Below are 17988 nucleotides of genomic sequence, written 5' to 3'. Positions count from 1 at the left end.
ATGAACATGTGCATTTTTACACTTTGGAAACATAAAGGCAATGTCACATTATATAATCCACTGCTTCTTTTAAAAATCAAATTACTTACTGTCTACAGCTTCCTCTCATTTTTTTGAGAAATCAGGCAAAATTCTGTTGTCATTTGACAGCTTACAAATAAAATGATGGCAAAATACATTGTTCAAAATATCTGGATCATTACCTTAAAGGTGCATAGACCCTATTAATGCCCCTAAATTGTCTTATAAAATGGCCACTATAAACCTTATCCCATCATTTATTTTAATTGTTTAAACATATTCCACCCACTCAAAGTAATGACAACTTTTTGTTTCAAAGAAGAAGCACCTCCTCTTTAACAGTTTGAGGGTGGTGAGATTTTTTTAATGTACTATGCAAACAGTAGCCACAAAGGAGAGATCAGCAATGTCTGACTCATTACCAGTGTACCATGACATGACTTACCAAGCTACCATCAAAATGTTGGCATCAAATAAAAATATGAAAATATAGAACAGTTTATTAACTGCTATTTCAGATTTAGTTTAAGCAGACACCAGGTATAGAAGTGACAAGTGTTCAAGCAAACTAGTGAAGATAGACATAGCAGTAGTACTTGTGTTTTGTCGCTTGTTCAGCTTAAGGTTACCTACATTTAGAGAGAGGGTTTATAATAAATTAAAATATAATATATTTAGTTTATCTTATTGGATTATGGCAAGTCTGCCTTGTAGGATCTCCAAATAGACTGCACCTGTCAACTACCTTACGCCAAGGTAAATAAAATAGGATATAAGCTAAATATGTGCAATAATTGTTACATGTGTGGCCCAAGTTCAATATCACATATAAATCACAACAATCAGTTTATGTGGATTATTTCTGGTTCAAACCTGAACAGTTGAAAAGCATTTTGAAGTAAGACTTTTAAAACATGTGTTATTTACTTTTCAATAGTATCCTTAGGTAGAAAGATCTGGTCATTTGGTGGGTATGGTAAAACCTGGTCTCTTACAGATATGGTCATCCAGATGGTGGTCAAATTTAGTAGACCTGATTGCAACCCCAGGCCAAAGATGATGTCAATATGCACTTTGTGTAAAATGTAGTCTTTCCATGACTAGTTCTCAACTAATATTTTAATAAACCCCAATCAGACATTGGTTATGGAGTCTGTTGCTTTGGCCAATTCACAGTGCAGAGTGGCTTAGCTGGCAGAAAGTGTCTCCAATTTATGGCATCTTTGGGCTGACAGATAAATATTGGTAAAAATACACAATAGTGAGACAAATTATAATTAAGAATAAAACAATAGACTTTTTAACATTAGATTTCATATTGGTAAATGTCAAATTATATTGGGAGGGGTCTTGCAAAGTTAGTGTCAGTGCTTTTTGTGTATGTCCCTTAAACTGCTATTTATACATAATTTAGGCGGATTTAACGTAAAGTCAACCAATTACATTAGAATATTATTTGTGAATATTATACATACAGTAGAACATTGACATTACTTTCACTGTTATTGCAGTGTATAACATGAAACACTGAATAAAGTTGTACATGATATCATTACCTGGAAAAAATAGGCTATATTGTCTCACAAACACTTCTTACATCGAATAAATCCGTAGAATCAAATCATTCCATTTTGTTGTAGGCTGGTCACCATCTTTTCCCTGTCTTATATAAAATAAGTATCTTGAAAAATGTAGAATTTCCTTACCCCATAGTGAAACTCGTGCATACAAGATGGCATCACTTCAAAGTTTTATGAAACTTACATTTATCTATATAATTTATGAATGTCTACATCTCAGTGTTTGAAGGACACCGGAATGTTAAAATGTACTCTTAGCCATTTTTCATGCATTTGGAAAGAAAGTTAACATTATATCCATTATTTAATCAAAATAACTGCTACTTTATCTATTACAATGGGAAATATATTAGTACTGCGGCTTAATCAACAAAAAAGATTGCAGAAATGTAATAAAAAATGTCTGCTCTGAAGAAATATTTACATTTTTGCATTATATATGTTGAAATATAATTTTGACAAATAAGATTTTTATATTTTTTTGTCAGAACTTCCCTCACACACAACTAACTCTTTCACTTACAACATTAGAACTGTTTATGGAAAGTTCTGAAATGCCAGGTTGCATTTCTATTGCTTCCTCGGTTTGGTCCATGTCCACATTTGTTAGATCATTGCCATTTCTGTAACTATTCAAATTAAGGTCCTTGCCATACATTGCTATTGATGTAGCATTGTGTTGACATTGGTTTTGCTGCAACATTGTCTTTTTACTATTATAATACTGACACCGGATATAACTGGCAAATGCTCTACGATATGTTCTATTAAAAAGCGTGTAGACCAGTGGGTTAATTCCTGAAGAAACATAACCGACCCACACAAATACATTCAGAAGCTCAACCATTAGTTCATAATCACATGCCTCTTTGCAAAGTACAGACATGATATTTGTGATAAAGAAAGGACACCACATAATCAAAAACAAGAAGAAGACTATGCCAAGAACCTTGGAAGCTCTTCGCTCATTGTTAATTGCCTGCATTGTTCCTTTGCGGAAAAGAGCTCCTTCTTTGTTTATAGGAGAGTTTAAATGAGATGCTGCCTCATGATTCTGAATCATTGAAATATTTTCGGTGTTATTTTCTTTTTTCAGACAGTTAACACTGCTCCTCCTCTGCTTTGGAACCTCTTCATACATGAATACTGTAGCTTGCTTTTGAAGTACCTTTATGGTCAGGCAATATGTGAACACCATTATGATGAGAGGAATAAAAAATGCCACAAATGATCCCAGAAGTACAAAATTTTCATTATTCAAAACACAGCTACTATTCACAAAAACGCTGGAGTCATCCTGTAGGCCAATCACAGGAATTGGCATTGAAATACCTGGAAGTAAAAATAAAACAATGGGTTACCTCTTTCTCTTTCTTATATGTAATTATCCACATTAAAATTGCATCACTTTAAATATTTTCTTGAAAATGCTTTATGAAATATTTTGTCTATCCATTTTGATATTCTTAAGAACAGTGTAGACCATCAGTTTAGATTTATTTTACAGATATTTTGGCAGCATATAAATGTATCTTTATATGTTCATCTTGGGCCCTGTTATATAAATTATGTTGGATTGTATGTCTTTCCTCTACATGCTAGTATCCATAGCTATCTCCTTTATATATAGCACAAACTGTGCTGCAAACTGTATATGAAATAGAACTTAGTACATTTAGGGTTTTATTAATTGGGAGTTGCGTTAGAAAATAAAAAAATATCTAAATTTGATATTTAATTTTTACATTTAGGCTAAACTAATCAATCTTGGCCCTTCTGAAAAAGGACTAAGAAATGAAAAGTTTTGATGGTTGGACATGCTGAAAAAGCACATCACTTTTAGTCAGCCAGTAAAATGCTATTTTAGATATTTTAGTTACATAAAACTTATAGGAGTAGTAATTCCCCTCCAAGATCATTTAAAACAAATGCTACTTCTATCTGCAAGGAAAGGGCTTCAAGTGCTGTCACTGACCAAGCTGGTTAGGGATTTAGATAAAACAGATAAGACAGTAGACATCCTTGGTCAGTACAGTTATTTATTTACAAAATTGTAAATAAACCGGAGAAGGAAATGATGTTAAAATAAACAGAAAAGGTTTACAGAGGTAGGTTAACTATTTTCCTCTGTCAACAGAGAAATATTTCAAGTGCAAATTTAAACTATATAAATGAAAATGATATGCCTATTCACTAACAAAAATAAATCAGATCACAGCCACTATCCCATTATTTCATCATGCTTTGTTTCAGTCTGGCTCTAATTTTAATAAAGATAGTATGGCTTGTATATAGTTTGTATATTTCCACATATTGCAAAATGGATTCGGTACCTTTCTACTAAATAATGGCAAGTAGGTTTGGTCATGAAATTCAGAAAGAGTTGATATTCTAAATAACATCTTGCTGAAAGTTTCTTTTATGGCCACCCTAATATTTGTGATGCACTCCAAGAGGTGGGTAAATGACAATTGATGTATTAAAGACTTTGAAGTTTAGATTTGAGTAAATAATGGATAGATTTGCTAAATTGTGACAGTGTTTAAAAAACTGGCACATTTATTAAGGCACTGAATTATTATTGCATTAGAACTTGTTAGCATGTATTTCTAAATATTAACAACTCATTCTTGTTTTTTATGTCATTGCCACTTGTACAAAAGATTGAAAGTTCATAAATTAACACCGTATGTTTTCCATTTGATTTAGTGATTAGGCCATTTTATGCAGACTTGTTTGAACGCATTCAACATATAAATGTAAGGCTAAATGAATGTATGTCTCTAATGCAGCACTGGCCTATAGCTGATATAATACATAGATTACCTATTGAAATAGTCCAGACGGCAGCAATTTTCATCATAGCTTTAGTCCTTGAATTAAAACGACTGTGTTCTATTGGGTTACGGATTGCCACGTAACGATCAAGAGAGATTGCACACAGATGCATGATAGAAGCAGTAGAGAAGAGGACATCCAATGAAATCCATATAGGGCAGAGTTTCCGTGGCAATGGCCAAGCATAATCTAAAAAAAATGGAAGAAATGCAACTTCATCTAGGTACTAAGTCAAAAAATGCATAAATAATAAAGTATAAAGACACTATGGCAATCACCTTTTTACATAAAAAATACACATTTCTATAAAGATGTAGCCAAGTTTAAACTACATTATGAGAACAAAAATATACGTGGAAATTTCACAAATATAGTTATATATGTTACTTGATTCATAAAGCTGAGATTAAAGATTTAAAATTACATGGTCTAATCAGTAAATCCTCCAGGCTGAACATGGTCATGTGGCATATTTTGAATAATACTGTCCCCTCTAGTGCTGGAGATGTTACGTTCCACAACATTATTGGAATGAATAAAGACGGATTAAGAGCTAGCTTTCCAGTTGTGAAAGATGTTTTATTAAAATATGCCAAAGCTAAATCCTTTCAACCCTGGATGAAATCCAACCGTTGCAAAGGGTGCCAAGACAGACTTTTCTATGTGCACTTTAGTAAAATGAAGGGTAAATCATCCAGAGAGTATAGTATACAAAAAGGGACATTTTTATGTATAACCAAGGGCTGAAATTTATTGTGAGATGAAAAAAACTTTTTTACACTATAGGAAACAGAAAGAAAATCCACTAAAAATTATTTATTCTTTTTTATATTGACTTCTGTTTGGCTTTTTCTATTTGATCTTTGGGTCATATTGAATAAATAAATAATCAAGTGGATATGTGAATGAGACATTGCCTTCAGAATGAAATTTAAACAGATTTACCCTTCTGCTATTATAGCAGGCAGACATGCCCGAACCTAGGTAAGAGAACCTACAGTACCATAAATGCCCTCTCACACTTAGCACATATGTGTCCAACTTACAGCTAACAAACTATTATATTTTCATAAAATGTTTAGTATTGGGAGTGGGGAAATACCCATTAACAAACCTGCTCACAGAAAAAATAACGCAAGCAGCGAGATATATAGTAGTGCTAATATCATTGTAATTAGTGGCATTTGGGTAATTTAGATTTTACTTATTACTACAGGTATGGGACCTATTATTCAGAATGTTTAGGACCTGGGGTTTTCTGGATATATAATATTTATTTAATTTGGTTCTCCATACCTTGACTCTACTAAAATGTAAACATTAACAGCTTGAACAGCTTGCTTGCAATTATCCTGTGTGCCTTGGGATTCTTTCTTAAGTAAGATGGTGGACAGTGGGGGCAGTAGATGTGATCTATTTGGATTTTGTCAAAGCGTTTGATACCGTACCCCACAAACGTCTGCTTTCTAAACTAAGGTCTGTTGGGCTTAATGAAGTTTCGGGTCGATCGGGTATAGAGGGTGATTGTTAGTGGTACATTCTCTACTTGGAGAAAGGTTCCTCAGGGCTCGGTATTGGGTCCACTTTTATTTAACTTGTTTATTAATGACTTAGGGGAGGGTATTGTAAGTAATGTATCAGTGTTTGCAGATGACACAAAACTATCCAGCCCAATAAATTCCATCCAGGATGTGGCATGCTTGCAATCTGGGCAGCTAGGTGGCAAATGAGAGTCAATGTTGATAAATATAAAGTCATGCACCTGGGATGTAAAAATATCCAAGCCACTTATATGGGACTGTATTAGGCAAATCCATTATGGAAAAGAACCTTGAAGTCCTTATAGATGATAAACTTGGCTGTAGCAAGCAAATAAGGTTTTGAGCTTCTTTTTAAAAGGGGCATTGATTCACAGCAGGAAACGGTCATTCTTCCACTTAATAGAGCACTGGTAAGGCCCCATCTAGAATATGCCGTACAGTTTTGGTCTCCATCACCCAAACAGGGCATTATTGTATTAGAGAAGGTACAGAGAAGGGCAACTAAGCTGGTAAAAGGTATGGAAAATCTTAGCTATGAAGAAAGACTGGCCAAATTGGGGATGTTCACACTGGAAAAGAGACGTTTAAGGGGTGATATGATAACTATGTATAAATATATAAGGGGATCATATAATAATCTCTCTAATGCTTTATTTACCAGTAGGTCTTTCCAGCTGACACAAGGTGACCCATTCTGATTAGAAGAAAAGAGGTTCCACCTAAACATTCGGAAGGGATTTTTTACAGTGAGAGCTGTGAAGATGTGGAATTCTTTCTCTCTGAATCAGTTGTACTGGCTGATACATTAGATAGCTTTAAAAAGGGCTTGGATGGCTTTTTAGCAAGTGAGGGAATACAGGGTTATGGAAGATAGCTCATAGTACAAGTTGATCCAGGTACAGGTCCGATTTTGGAGTCAGGAAGGATTTTCCCCCTCTGAGAGAAATTGGAGAGGCTTCAGATGGAGTTTTTTGCCATCCTCTGGATCAACTGGCAGGTCAAAAAAGTTCAAAGGTTAAACTTGATGGACGTGTGTCTTTTTTCATTTTTTACTATGTTACTATATCTTAGTTTGGATGAGGTAAAAATTAAGGTCAATGGGTATCAAAATTATTTTGACGTGCGACAATTTTTACATGCACAACTTTTTATGTTGCAGCAAATTTTTTTTGTCGCCAGATTTTTTTAGCACTATACCTGATCATATAAGGTTAGTTAGAAGTTTAACAGTTTACAGTTGTGCTGTGTCAAAGTCATATATTTAACATTTAAGATTGTGTGAACCCTTGATTATATTGAAGAATAAATCAGCCTTGCATAATTATCTTCATATAAAAATGCAAGAATATTTCAAATTCCACAACTTACCACATCGCATGTATTGGAAAATGAGAATGAAGAGACACATCTACAACTCTATAGCTTCATGTTTCTATGATTTTATAACTGCAGTTCATCTGGCATTGAGTAGTGATGGGCGAATTTGCGCCGTTTTGCTTCGCCGGAAAATTTGCGAATTTTGCAAAATGGCGAAAAATTCGCGAATTGGCGCCCGAGTCTCATTTTTGTCCTTTTTAAAAAAAGGACGCCGGCATCCAATTTTTTGGGCAAATTTGCCGCGAATACGCTCCTGGCGAATACATTTGCCCATCACTAGAATTGAGCTGTAAACCCTGTGGCAAAAAGTTATATTTGCTCCGATTTTGCTCTCAGTTCAACTTCTTTTGTTTTTTTCTTTGCTACTTTAATTTAAACCCACTTTCTAGTAAATTTGTCTGTGCCTGCAGTTATTTCAGAATAACTTTTTTGTGAAGTTTTTTTAAACAGCTGATTTTGGCTACTCCCTCCCTTTATCTTGTTTCACAAATATTTATGTCAGAGCAGAATATCTGAGACAAAACTATGAGACAGAAAAACTGGTAATCATGGGAGTTTTCGTTGGTACATTATTTGAAAAGCTGCCACCCTTTTCTGTGATCACTGATCTTTATGGTAACATGATAATATAATCATAGTTGTGGTCCCAGAAAGCCACCTAATTCAACCCTGCGATGATGGAAGAGAAACTCTAGAGAAGTCCTTCAAAATTCCAATCAATCATACAAAGATTAATTTAAGGTTGCCACCCTTACAGAATCTCAGCTTTATTTAATAAAATAAAGCATATATTTTAGATCATTATTGATATTGCACACAAAGAATTACATACTGCATAAGATTTGAATTAGCATTCCCTGATTGTTTGGATGCTAACCTGTACATTTGCTAACTAGTCCTTTTTTTAATGTAATGAGATTTCAAAGATTTAGACTGTCCCAGCTAAAATGCTTTTCCAAAATAAAGTGACATCTAGAGATGAGCACATTTTTTCAGCACGCATGGAATCGCGGCAAAATTACGCACTTCGAATAATTTCACCACAACAAAAAAGTCACCAAAAAAATGCCCATTGACTTTAATGTATTTGGACAAAATAGTCACCAAGATAAAAAAGTCACTGAGACAAAAAAGTCACCAAGGCTGCTTGCAGGGGGGGAGCTTGTTTCGGAGCTTTCTTTCCACTTGCTTGTCTAGGAGGGGGGAGCTGCAGAAGGAGAGCAGCTTTTAGTGAAATTAAGTTATTAAAGTTATTAAAGTACTGAGTATAAGCCGAGGTAGACTTTTTCAGCACATTTTGAGTGCTGAAAACTCGGTTTATACTCGAGTTTATACGGTATCTATGGAAAGCTTTATTACTTGATTTTTTGGTCTCACACAAAAATCTTCATCTGTGTTTTCATCAGTGTTTTTCACTGCATTTTAGGAGTTTTGTCCTAGGTCCTGTGTATTTTTTTACTAGCACCCAGTTTTTTATGCTGCATATGGCATACACCCTTTGGACTATTTTATACAGTATATTGTTATATAAAATTTAGCTCATAGTATATATACTATATCTTCACAGGGGCAGCACCCTGCTGATATCGTGTTCCCTAGGTGCACGGTAAATAATTCAAATACTTCAAGAAGACCAGCAACACCAGGATATTTGTGTATCAAATCAAAGTGTATTCATTTTGTGCATGTATATATATACACACACACATACAGTAGGTATATATTAGTAGTACTATCACTGAAAATAAACTTCTGCTAGTTTTGCTGAACTAAAGGCCTTCACAAATGTCTTCATTTTATCATTATCAGAATAACCTGGGCCAGTGTGTACTTAGTAATACTTAAATTCAGATTTGTTAATATTAAAACTCAATGGATTAAGCTATAGTTTAATCCCCCACAGATGTCACATTCATACAAATTTTAATTGCAGCATAATATTATTTTTTTGTAGACAGTCAATCCAGACCAACAGCTTATTTGTTATATATACTGATAGGGGATGGAAAAGTGCATGTAGAAGGCATAGCAGAAATCAGTCATATGAACGATGTGTTAAGATTGTAAGTTGGTAGCCTCTTTTTTCCAGTTATTACCTTTAAATCTCTATGATGTCATGAGTAATGTCAAATCATACAAATAATAAATATTTAGTGCAAATCAAGGTATAGTTTACTATGAATAATCCTATATTAATGACTAATCAAAATGTATGTGAATCCACTTGCTTATTTCTACTTACACTAGAACATAGATGAAGACGGGCTGTGATTTAGCATGTGTATTTAATGACATGTAAACCTCCACACAAAAATGTAATCAGCGAACAGCCTCTTTGAAATCTTTAGATAACTGCAACTCTGGTTGTTAAAAGGTTAACAGTAAGGCTGCAGCATCCCCTTAATCACTTAGAAATCCTTCTACTCCTGTAACCCACTCTGCCCCCCTCCCTCAGGAATTTGCTTTGGCTGTTGGCTCATGAGCATGCTCAGTTCTTCTCAGCTCAGATGACTAAACACACTCTCCAGTCTAACAGCCAATGAAGTGATAGCATTGCTGGTTCCCATAGAAACTCTAGCTGTCTGATCCTAATTTTCTCCTAACTACCTTTCCTGAGCTGTGCTTAAGCATTACAGTGCTCAACCCAAGCAGAACTTTTTATCAAAGTATGTTGTGCCTGTGTAACCCTGCATTCTGCATTGCATGAACTTTACAGCATACATGTCCTGTTTGCACATGTCAGTGTTACTGATGATGTGCCAGAGGGAAAATGGCTGCCGGATGAAAGCTGCTATTTGTTTTAGGTAAATGTGATGCCTCTGGCAAATGGAGGGGGTATATGCAGGACAAATGATGTGGCTTGGATGGGGAAGATATGCCCAACTTTTATAAATGGTAGAAAAATGTAGGCTTTACATGTCCTCTAATGTAGGCATTTAGAAGTTTAGGCATCTTATGACCTGCTTTGCTTGTGATTGCAATACTTTTTTCCTAAAGTGATATATTATGATGTTTGGCTTTTTGTTTATGGGTGCAATGTTGTGTTATTCATCATGAGAAGCAGGAAATCAATTCTTCATTTTATAAGGGTCTGGGGATGACAAATACATGTAATGCTGTGTTTTGTGAAGTGAAAACGGTACCTGTTTATTTCTCCAGGAGAGATTTTGAATCTTCAGAATGGAATGCACTTACATTGTCAGACTTTTACGTGCTCTGGAGATGTTAATTGTGTTAAGGGGAAGCTTTAAATTCTGTATGTAAGGTATATATTGAGAAATGTGTTTGCCCATATTTTTCACAAAAAAAATAAGAGCAAACTCATTTCAAAAGGGTAATATCTGGAGCTTAGTCTGTTTTAGTAACAGTGTGGATCAGTGTGGTATCCTGATGTGGTACACCCCAGCACATAATGGTTCAGTGATTTCATGAAAATTTTTAATACTTCAATCAAAACCCAAAAGGTTGTGAGTATAAAAATTCTTTAGCATTATATCACCCCATTTATTCTTGCTTCAGAGCTAAAAACTATATTTATCATCTATGATGTCAGTGTTGCAATACATTTATTATTAATGCCAAAATAAATCCTTCTGAGCAAATTCCATCCATCTTTTGCTGATTAGAGGGGATCTGCATTTTTAAAGTATGAAATAAAAAATTAATTTGTTACTCTGCTATAAATTTCATGCTGATATAACTGATTAACCACCTCCAGCAGTTTTATAGAACAATAGACGCTGTAATTAATGTATCACCTTAATTACACAAAGGATGTTCAGAGATAAACAAGTTAAACAATAAGGTGAGATATAAATGAATTAGTTATATTTAAAATTACTTTAAGTATACTACAATATTCTTATGTTAAATTATAATTTATTTCATTATTACAATGGAAGTATTTAGGGTTCAGGTTTAAGGAAATTGAACATAGAAATATGCAAAGAATGTATTTTACAGGAATTATCATTTTCAATTTATCACAGTGCATGAAAACTCTCGTATGTTACGTAGAGATCACAGTCTCTCAAAATATTTGGTTTATTAATAAAAAGTTGCAACATAAATTTTACAGAAATTGTTCAACTCACTTGCTTATTTTATTCCATGTTGAAATTACTTCAACAAAAGCTTCAACAAAAGCATCAACAAAAATTCCACTGAAGTTAGAGGAATTTTGAGTTAGAAATAATGGAAATGCCTTTGAAGTAGCACAATGTCATTGATCTCATTATTTCAGTAGCATGTAAAATATTGATGGTCTCTCTAACTTTATGAAAAAAAAATTAAATATATATAGTACTTTATACAGTGAATAAATTACCTCCTTTTGTAAAATATAAGGATAATATAAGTTACCGAGGAGTTCCATGACCAAATAATTAATAATGGAATTTAGACTAGTTAATATGGCTTAATTAACCAAACAGTTGCACAATATTTTTTTCTAATATGCTGGGTATCATCAACTTATAGATTGTATATGAAGGTGTGCTTTACTAAGTTAGGTTAATCACATGCAATATTTTAGAAACCTATAGATACAGATTATATCATTCATGAGCAAATTACAATGTCAACATTATAGCAAATAGATACCTAAACATATTCTTTCTTACTTAATAGGAATTGAAGGTTGATTTCAGCACAAGGTGTGGTTTACCAGCAGAACAAATCGGAAGGAGGGCTGCAAGTCTTGACCTTAGTGACACATAGCAACCTTGCTTGATTAGAAATGTCAAAACTGACTTTCAAAGAGGTCACAACCTTACTTTTCCCATTAAAAATACATGACCAAGTAGCTTTTTTTAATAGCAGCAAATGCTGTGCTTGTATATGTGGTATAATAAAATAGAAAAAGCAGAAATAGAATTATATGTATAGCAGTACCATTTGCCAGATAGTTATGCTGCATTTTATTATTTTGTTTTATCAATCATTTTAAATTGATATGTGCTCGTTGGCCTTTTTTATGATATTAGGGGGCTCACTTACTATTACCCCAGTCACAATTTCAATAGTGCTCAGGGAAGCAAATGGGTTTGGCAGGCAGTAAATACAGGGCTTTTTTATGCCTTTTTCCTTTCCTTTTTCCAAATGGTATCCTTAGCTTGCATTCATGTCTATCTCCTCCCCAAATAAATGTATCCTAAGGATACATTGGCAGTTTTTTGTATGCAGGAAAGTTCAATATTTGTGCCCAATTTTGCAATTACATTTAGGTGCAAAATGAGCTTGTCATATGTGATAGGTAAAACGTTCAAAAAATTAACACACTTTGCATCCTGCCCTATAATAATAAATGAACTTTTAAAACCCCATAAGTTTTCATTATTTTTGTTTATGTAATTAATATTGCCATGGATTTTGTTAAAATGTTTTCAGATTCTCTGGAGACAATAAGCCAATTTGTTATCTATCACACATACAGATAAAGCTTTCAGTATGCAGGCTTTAATCTGTTACTGTATGAAAATAAAAGAGGTTTGCAATATGTACTTTCATCTTGTTACATTAAATTGAGCAACTTGTAGACAAGATGACGGATTAAATGGAACATCTATTTAAGACTAGACAATAACCCAGTGATTTGTTAAAGGATCAAAGGGGACTTTTGGTGGAACTTGAGTAAAATAAACAAGATCATGACAAGGGAACCCTAAGTTGATGTTGTCAACTTGCAAAACGTTTGAAAAAAGATTGGAATCTTTTAAGCAGAAGTTTCCCTTGGAATTGGGGCCTTCAAACATTCACCGATAATCTAATATACAAGATCAGAAACTTTACAGATAAATTATTGACAGCAGATATGGGTAGAAAACAGTGAAATACAAATGAAATTCAGAAAGTAACCGATGGAACATTCATCATGTTAACAAACATTTTCTCATGGAAAATATTATTTGCTTTTATGTTTATTCATAACTGAGGATTAAAATTTAGGCAGAAAGCAAGGTGACACTTTGCCAGGAATTTCTTTTATTAAAACTACATGCAAGATTGGTAATGCGTAACTATCTACTAAATTACTCTTATGCTATAGAAGGCAGGCATATTTTCCTGTACTCAATGGCACAAATAATATTGTTCATTCACCCAGGTTCAGACTTCATTTGGCTTTATAATTTTCTTCTTGTATAATAGTAGATGTGCAAAATCATCTGTTTACCTTAACGTAACATTAAGAGGTTCTTTAAAATATGTAATTACTATATTAAAAGTTTATAGGGCCGTTATTTTGTCTTTAGACAAAATAAAAAATGCCACAGGTCAAGAAAATATTGGTAATTATATTTTATTACATTTATAATGATGAGCCTATTACTTATGAATTACTAGATCAAAACATTGGAAAGTCAGTGCCCAATTTTATCAAAAATAGCTTGGCCACATCTACAGAACTTCATACATTTCCAATAATATTGCACAATTTTGCACTCTTTAACAAAACATTCAAGAAATGAGTGGAGTCAAACTTTGGCGATGCCAGAGTGCTCCAGAACCTGGGTTTGCCCTTTAAAAACAGCACTGCATTCATGAGAAGCAAACTAAGGTCTTTAGCATAGCAAGAATAATGTACAAAAAGGTTGATCAAGAACATTTCAAATTGAACACTTTTCCATTGTGTAAGACTGAGAATGCATGTAAGGCAAAGAATTGGAAAGACACTGGTTCTGACTTGTGATGGAAGATTGATAAGGTTCATAATAATAATAATAATAATAATAATAATAATAATAAAAGTCAAAAAGGAAGTAAACTTCAGTGCCATTAGATAGATTAAGAGCCAAACAGAAACTGGAGAATGATAGCTGTATATTTAGTACAGGAAACAACACCAAATAGCAGCCCTTTAAAGTAAATCAAGATGATTAATTGTATACAGGTATCTGAGTAAAAAAAATGTATATATATGTGTATATATATATATATATATATATATATATATATATATATATATATATATATATATATATATATATATATATATACCTACACATCTAATATCCAATTACTTGCACTTTTAGGCCTCGTTCATTTGGGATTGAGCCTTCGCTGCACTAATTGCACAAGGTATACCCAGTTGCATGGTGAAAGCGGCGCACCCATGAGACTAATGGGAGCCCACGTGAGGAAATTTTCTCCTGACAGGTGGGTTATGGTTGCCTTCGGATGATCACACTTGGACAAGAGAACTGCCCCCTCTGAAGCATCAGCACCGGTAAGTTCACCAATTTGCTATTCCTGTATGTAATATGGTAGGAATATTAACTTTATCTAATATAATGGCTATTTATGATCGAACAATCACCCCAGTGATGGCAGCTAGTCAATGAGACTTATAAACTTGCCGACAATGATTTTTTTCTCACGATTATTGAATATTGCTCCACCACCACCGGCAGTAGCCATGGGTAAGGGGTGCACTACTACCTGGGAGTATCACAGTGATGGCTTTTGGACTGAAAAAGTGGTTTTGACATTAGGGGGCACATTTACTATGGTTCGAATATCAAGGGTTAATTAATAGATATCTATCTATCTATATCTATATCTATATCTATATATATCTATATATCTATATATCTATATATCTATATATCTATATATATATATAGGGACCTGCACTCCGCAATCTTGTGTCAAAGAATTTTTATTATTAATCCATCACTCGTGCATCCAAAGTTTCGGCTCTTGTTGGGGCCTTTATCAAGGATAAAGTGCTAGTAATACCAACAACAGTTTAAATACTCCTTTCCATTTACAAAAGAGGTGCCAAAATGACGTCATAACCATGGTCCTGTTGTGATAGGTGCTTACATCTTTCAATAAGTTAATTAAGTGAAAACATATTAATTGCCACCACTAGGTGTCATAAGAATACTTGTAAAAGTCCATATTTTGAGTCCATTCATTTGTAAGTCCATAGAAAAAGAAAAAAAGGAAAAATCGCAGATACACTTTATCACCATCTGAAGAAAAAAAAACCTGTTTACTATGTTGCAACGTATGTTTAATTTTTTTATGAAACTAGGATAAGTAATAGATACAAAATTCCCACCTTAATTTTCTGCCTATTTAGACTAGTTTCAACTATCCTAGTTTCATAAAAATGTAACATACGTTGCAACAATAAAGTGTATCTGCCGGTTCAAGAGACTAAGTAAGCGATTTTTCCTTTTTTTCTTTTTCTATGGACTTATGAATGGACTCAAAATATGGACTTTTACAAGTATTCTTATGACACCTAGTGGTGGCAATTAATATGTTTTCACTTAATTAACTTATTGAAAGATGTAAGCACCTATCACAACAGGACCATGGTTATGACGTCATTTTGGCACCTCTTTTTTAAATGGAAAGAGTATTTAAACTGTTTTTGGTATCACTAGCACTTTATCCTTGATAAAGGCCCCAACGAGGGCCGAAATGTTGGATGCACGAGTGATGGATTAATATTAAAATTCGTTGACACAAGATTACGGCGTGCAGGTCCCTCTATAAGTATTATACAATTAACATTGACCCAGCACCCACAAACGAATATTGGAGCAAGAGTGCGGATACCTTCTGGACTTGTGTGTGTGTGTGTGTGTATATATATATATATATATATATATATATATATATATATATATATATATATATATATATATATATATATATATATATATATATATATATATATATATATATATATATATATATATATATATAATGTGCACTCTCTCATTAATGCAAGTTTGGATGGAAATATTTTTATGTAACTCTATACAGTCATCATATTGATGCTGGTAATGTTCCTAAAAAGGTTGTAGTAAAAGAAACCAGTTTCTTTTCATTAATTACAATATTGTTTCTTTTTTTGTCTCTACTCTTGTATGGCCACATACAAACATTTCCCATAATTCCGGAGTTTAATATTTTCTCTATGTAAGTAACACGTAATTGTATCTGGAAAGCAGATACATATAAATAAACTAAAAGCAAAACAATGTTTACAGGTACTGGATACCACAAGTTGAGTGTTGGACTGTAGATGCAAATAATAAGTTATTGCTATTTAAAATATAACTTCTGCAGTATTATTGATAGTAGACTGGTGGCTGTGGCAAATTGTGCATTGTCCTATCAATTGAAAGGTGCTATCAAACTTTCTACAGAAATGCTTTTACACCGTTAATATTTAAAGTCATTCATTTAAGATGGCTGTGAATCAGACACATAATTCTGCTCAGCGTCTCCTTACAAATTCTCCAACTGGTCATTTGTGTCCTAGCACATAACAAGGGCATTGAAACCCTTAAACATTAAACATAAATCAGCGAGTGTGGCAGAAATATGTGTAGCTCTGAATCACTGCCCAAAGGTCCTTTTATGTAGTTCACACTGTATAATTAAGTGGAAGAATTGGAAACCCCAATGCATTACCCTTAACTTTCAACACCAAAACTGAAATCATCATCTGTCTAGGGTATATTTTATAGGACTGCCTTTCCCATTTATCATATGCTTTTTGAAATGACATGCATATTTACATTATGGAACACATGGCAAATGACAATGTTCTATAAATCAGCATATTAAAAAAAAAAAATCTGTTGCTAATAATATTAAGTGCAGCTGTAAACATGCAACATTAAATGGAACAGCACTACTTTGCTAGAATAATTAAATACATTTCACTAAACACATGACAGGTCAGGATAATCTATTCTTCCTTAGTCCATTAAATCTATTTGGAAGGCAGTGAACTTGTGCAATAACTATGTACTATGAAATCAGATTCTTACATGCTACATTTATCATCCTTGGGATATTGGCATTTGTTATTTTGTACTTTGATTTCTGCTGAAATCATTATAATGTGTTGACTCTCCCTACATGAATCATTTTCTGTTATACCCCACCTTACCCAATGGCACTACAGCCCTTGCAGAGCCTTGGCCTCCTTAATAGTGATGAGCTAAATGCATTGACGTCAATGGACGTCCAAATTTTTTTAGGCGCAACATTTTATTATGTGTGAGACATTTCTTCTCGCTCCAAATGCATTAGAGTCAATGGCCGGTTTTTTCTCATGACAACCTTTTTGTCTCTGCGACATTGTTGTTGAGGCAATTTTTGTACCAGTTTTGCAAAAAATATTTACAGGTGCCGAAATATGAAATTTCGGCTCAAATCCATGGCTGGCGGAAAAATTCACTCATCACTACTGTTATGTTTTGGGTAGCCGAGAATGAGTAGAGTATAACAGTGCTTTATTAGCAGAGTCATGCAGGCATTACACAACAGTAACTTTCAAGCTACTAGGAAGTATGCACAGTATAAGTATGAGCACAGTGACATCTACAGGCCATTTGCATGAACACCACATATTCCCCCTATAGTAGGAAAGCATTTGGACAATAAATATGTAATTCATAAGGCCTGCAAGTGCAAGCTTTTGTTGTGCTTATCTAGATTTGTTTAAACTTTTTTGCACCCAGGCATTTGTTTACCTCCATATAAGTTGTGCCGGCATTCAGCGGTTTATATATATTCAATGGAATATAGCAGATACATACTCTGCATTTATGACAGTTTATACAAAACAACCACTATTTCTGTAATAATAGCTGTTTCCG

The 17988-nt window shown here is 33.7% G+C and overlaps 1 protein-coding gene across 1 annotated transcript in view; it reads right to left on the bottom strand.

Annotated features, from left to right (window-relative positions):
• Positions 1-332: 332 nt before the first annotated feature.
• Positions 333-17988, bottom strand: part of htr2c.L (5-hydroxytryptamine (serotonin) receptor 2C, G protein-coupled L homeolog) — a 187275-nt gene continuing 169619 nt past the window's right edge. The window contains exons 4-5 of the mRNA XM_018229986.2: positions 4428-4628; positions 333-2933 (exon numbers count right to left, since the gene is read on the bottom strand). Of these exons, the coding sequence (XP_018085475.1) occupies positions 2098-2933; positions 4428-4628 (1037 nt within the window). The 3' untranslated portion in view covers positions 333-2097. The remainder of the gene's footprint in view (positions 2934-4427; positions 4629-17988) is intronic.

The sequence above is a fragment of the Xenopus laevis genome, chromosome 8L, assembly GCF_017654675.1.
Source record: "Xenopus laevis strain J_2021 chromosome 8L, Xenopus_laevis_v10.1, whole genome shotgun sequence".
Taxonomy (NCBI): domain Eukaryota; kingdom Metazoa; phylum Chordata; class Amphibia; order Anura; family Pipidae; genus Xenopus; species Xenopus laevis.
This window is presented reverse-complemented; position numbering and strand designations above follow the sequence as displayed.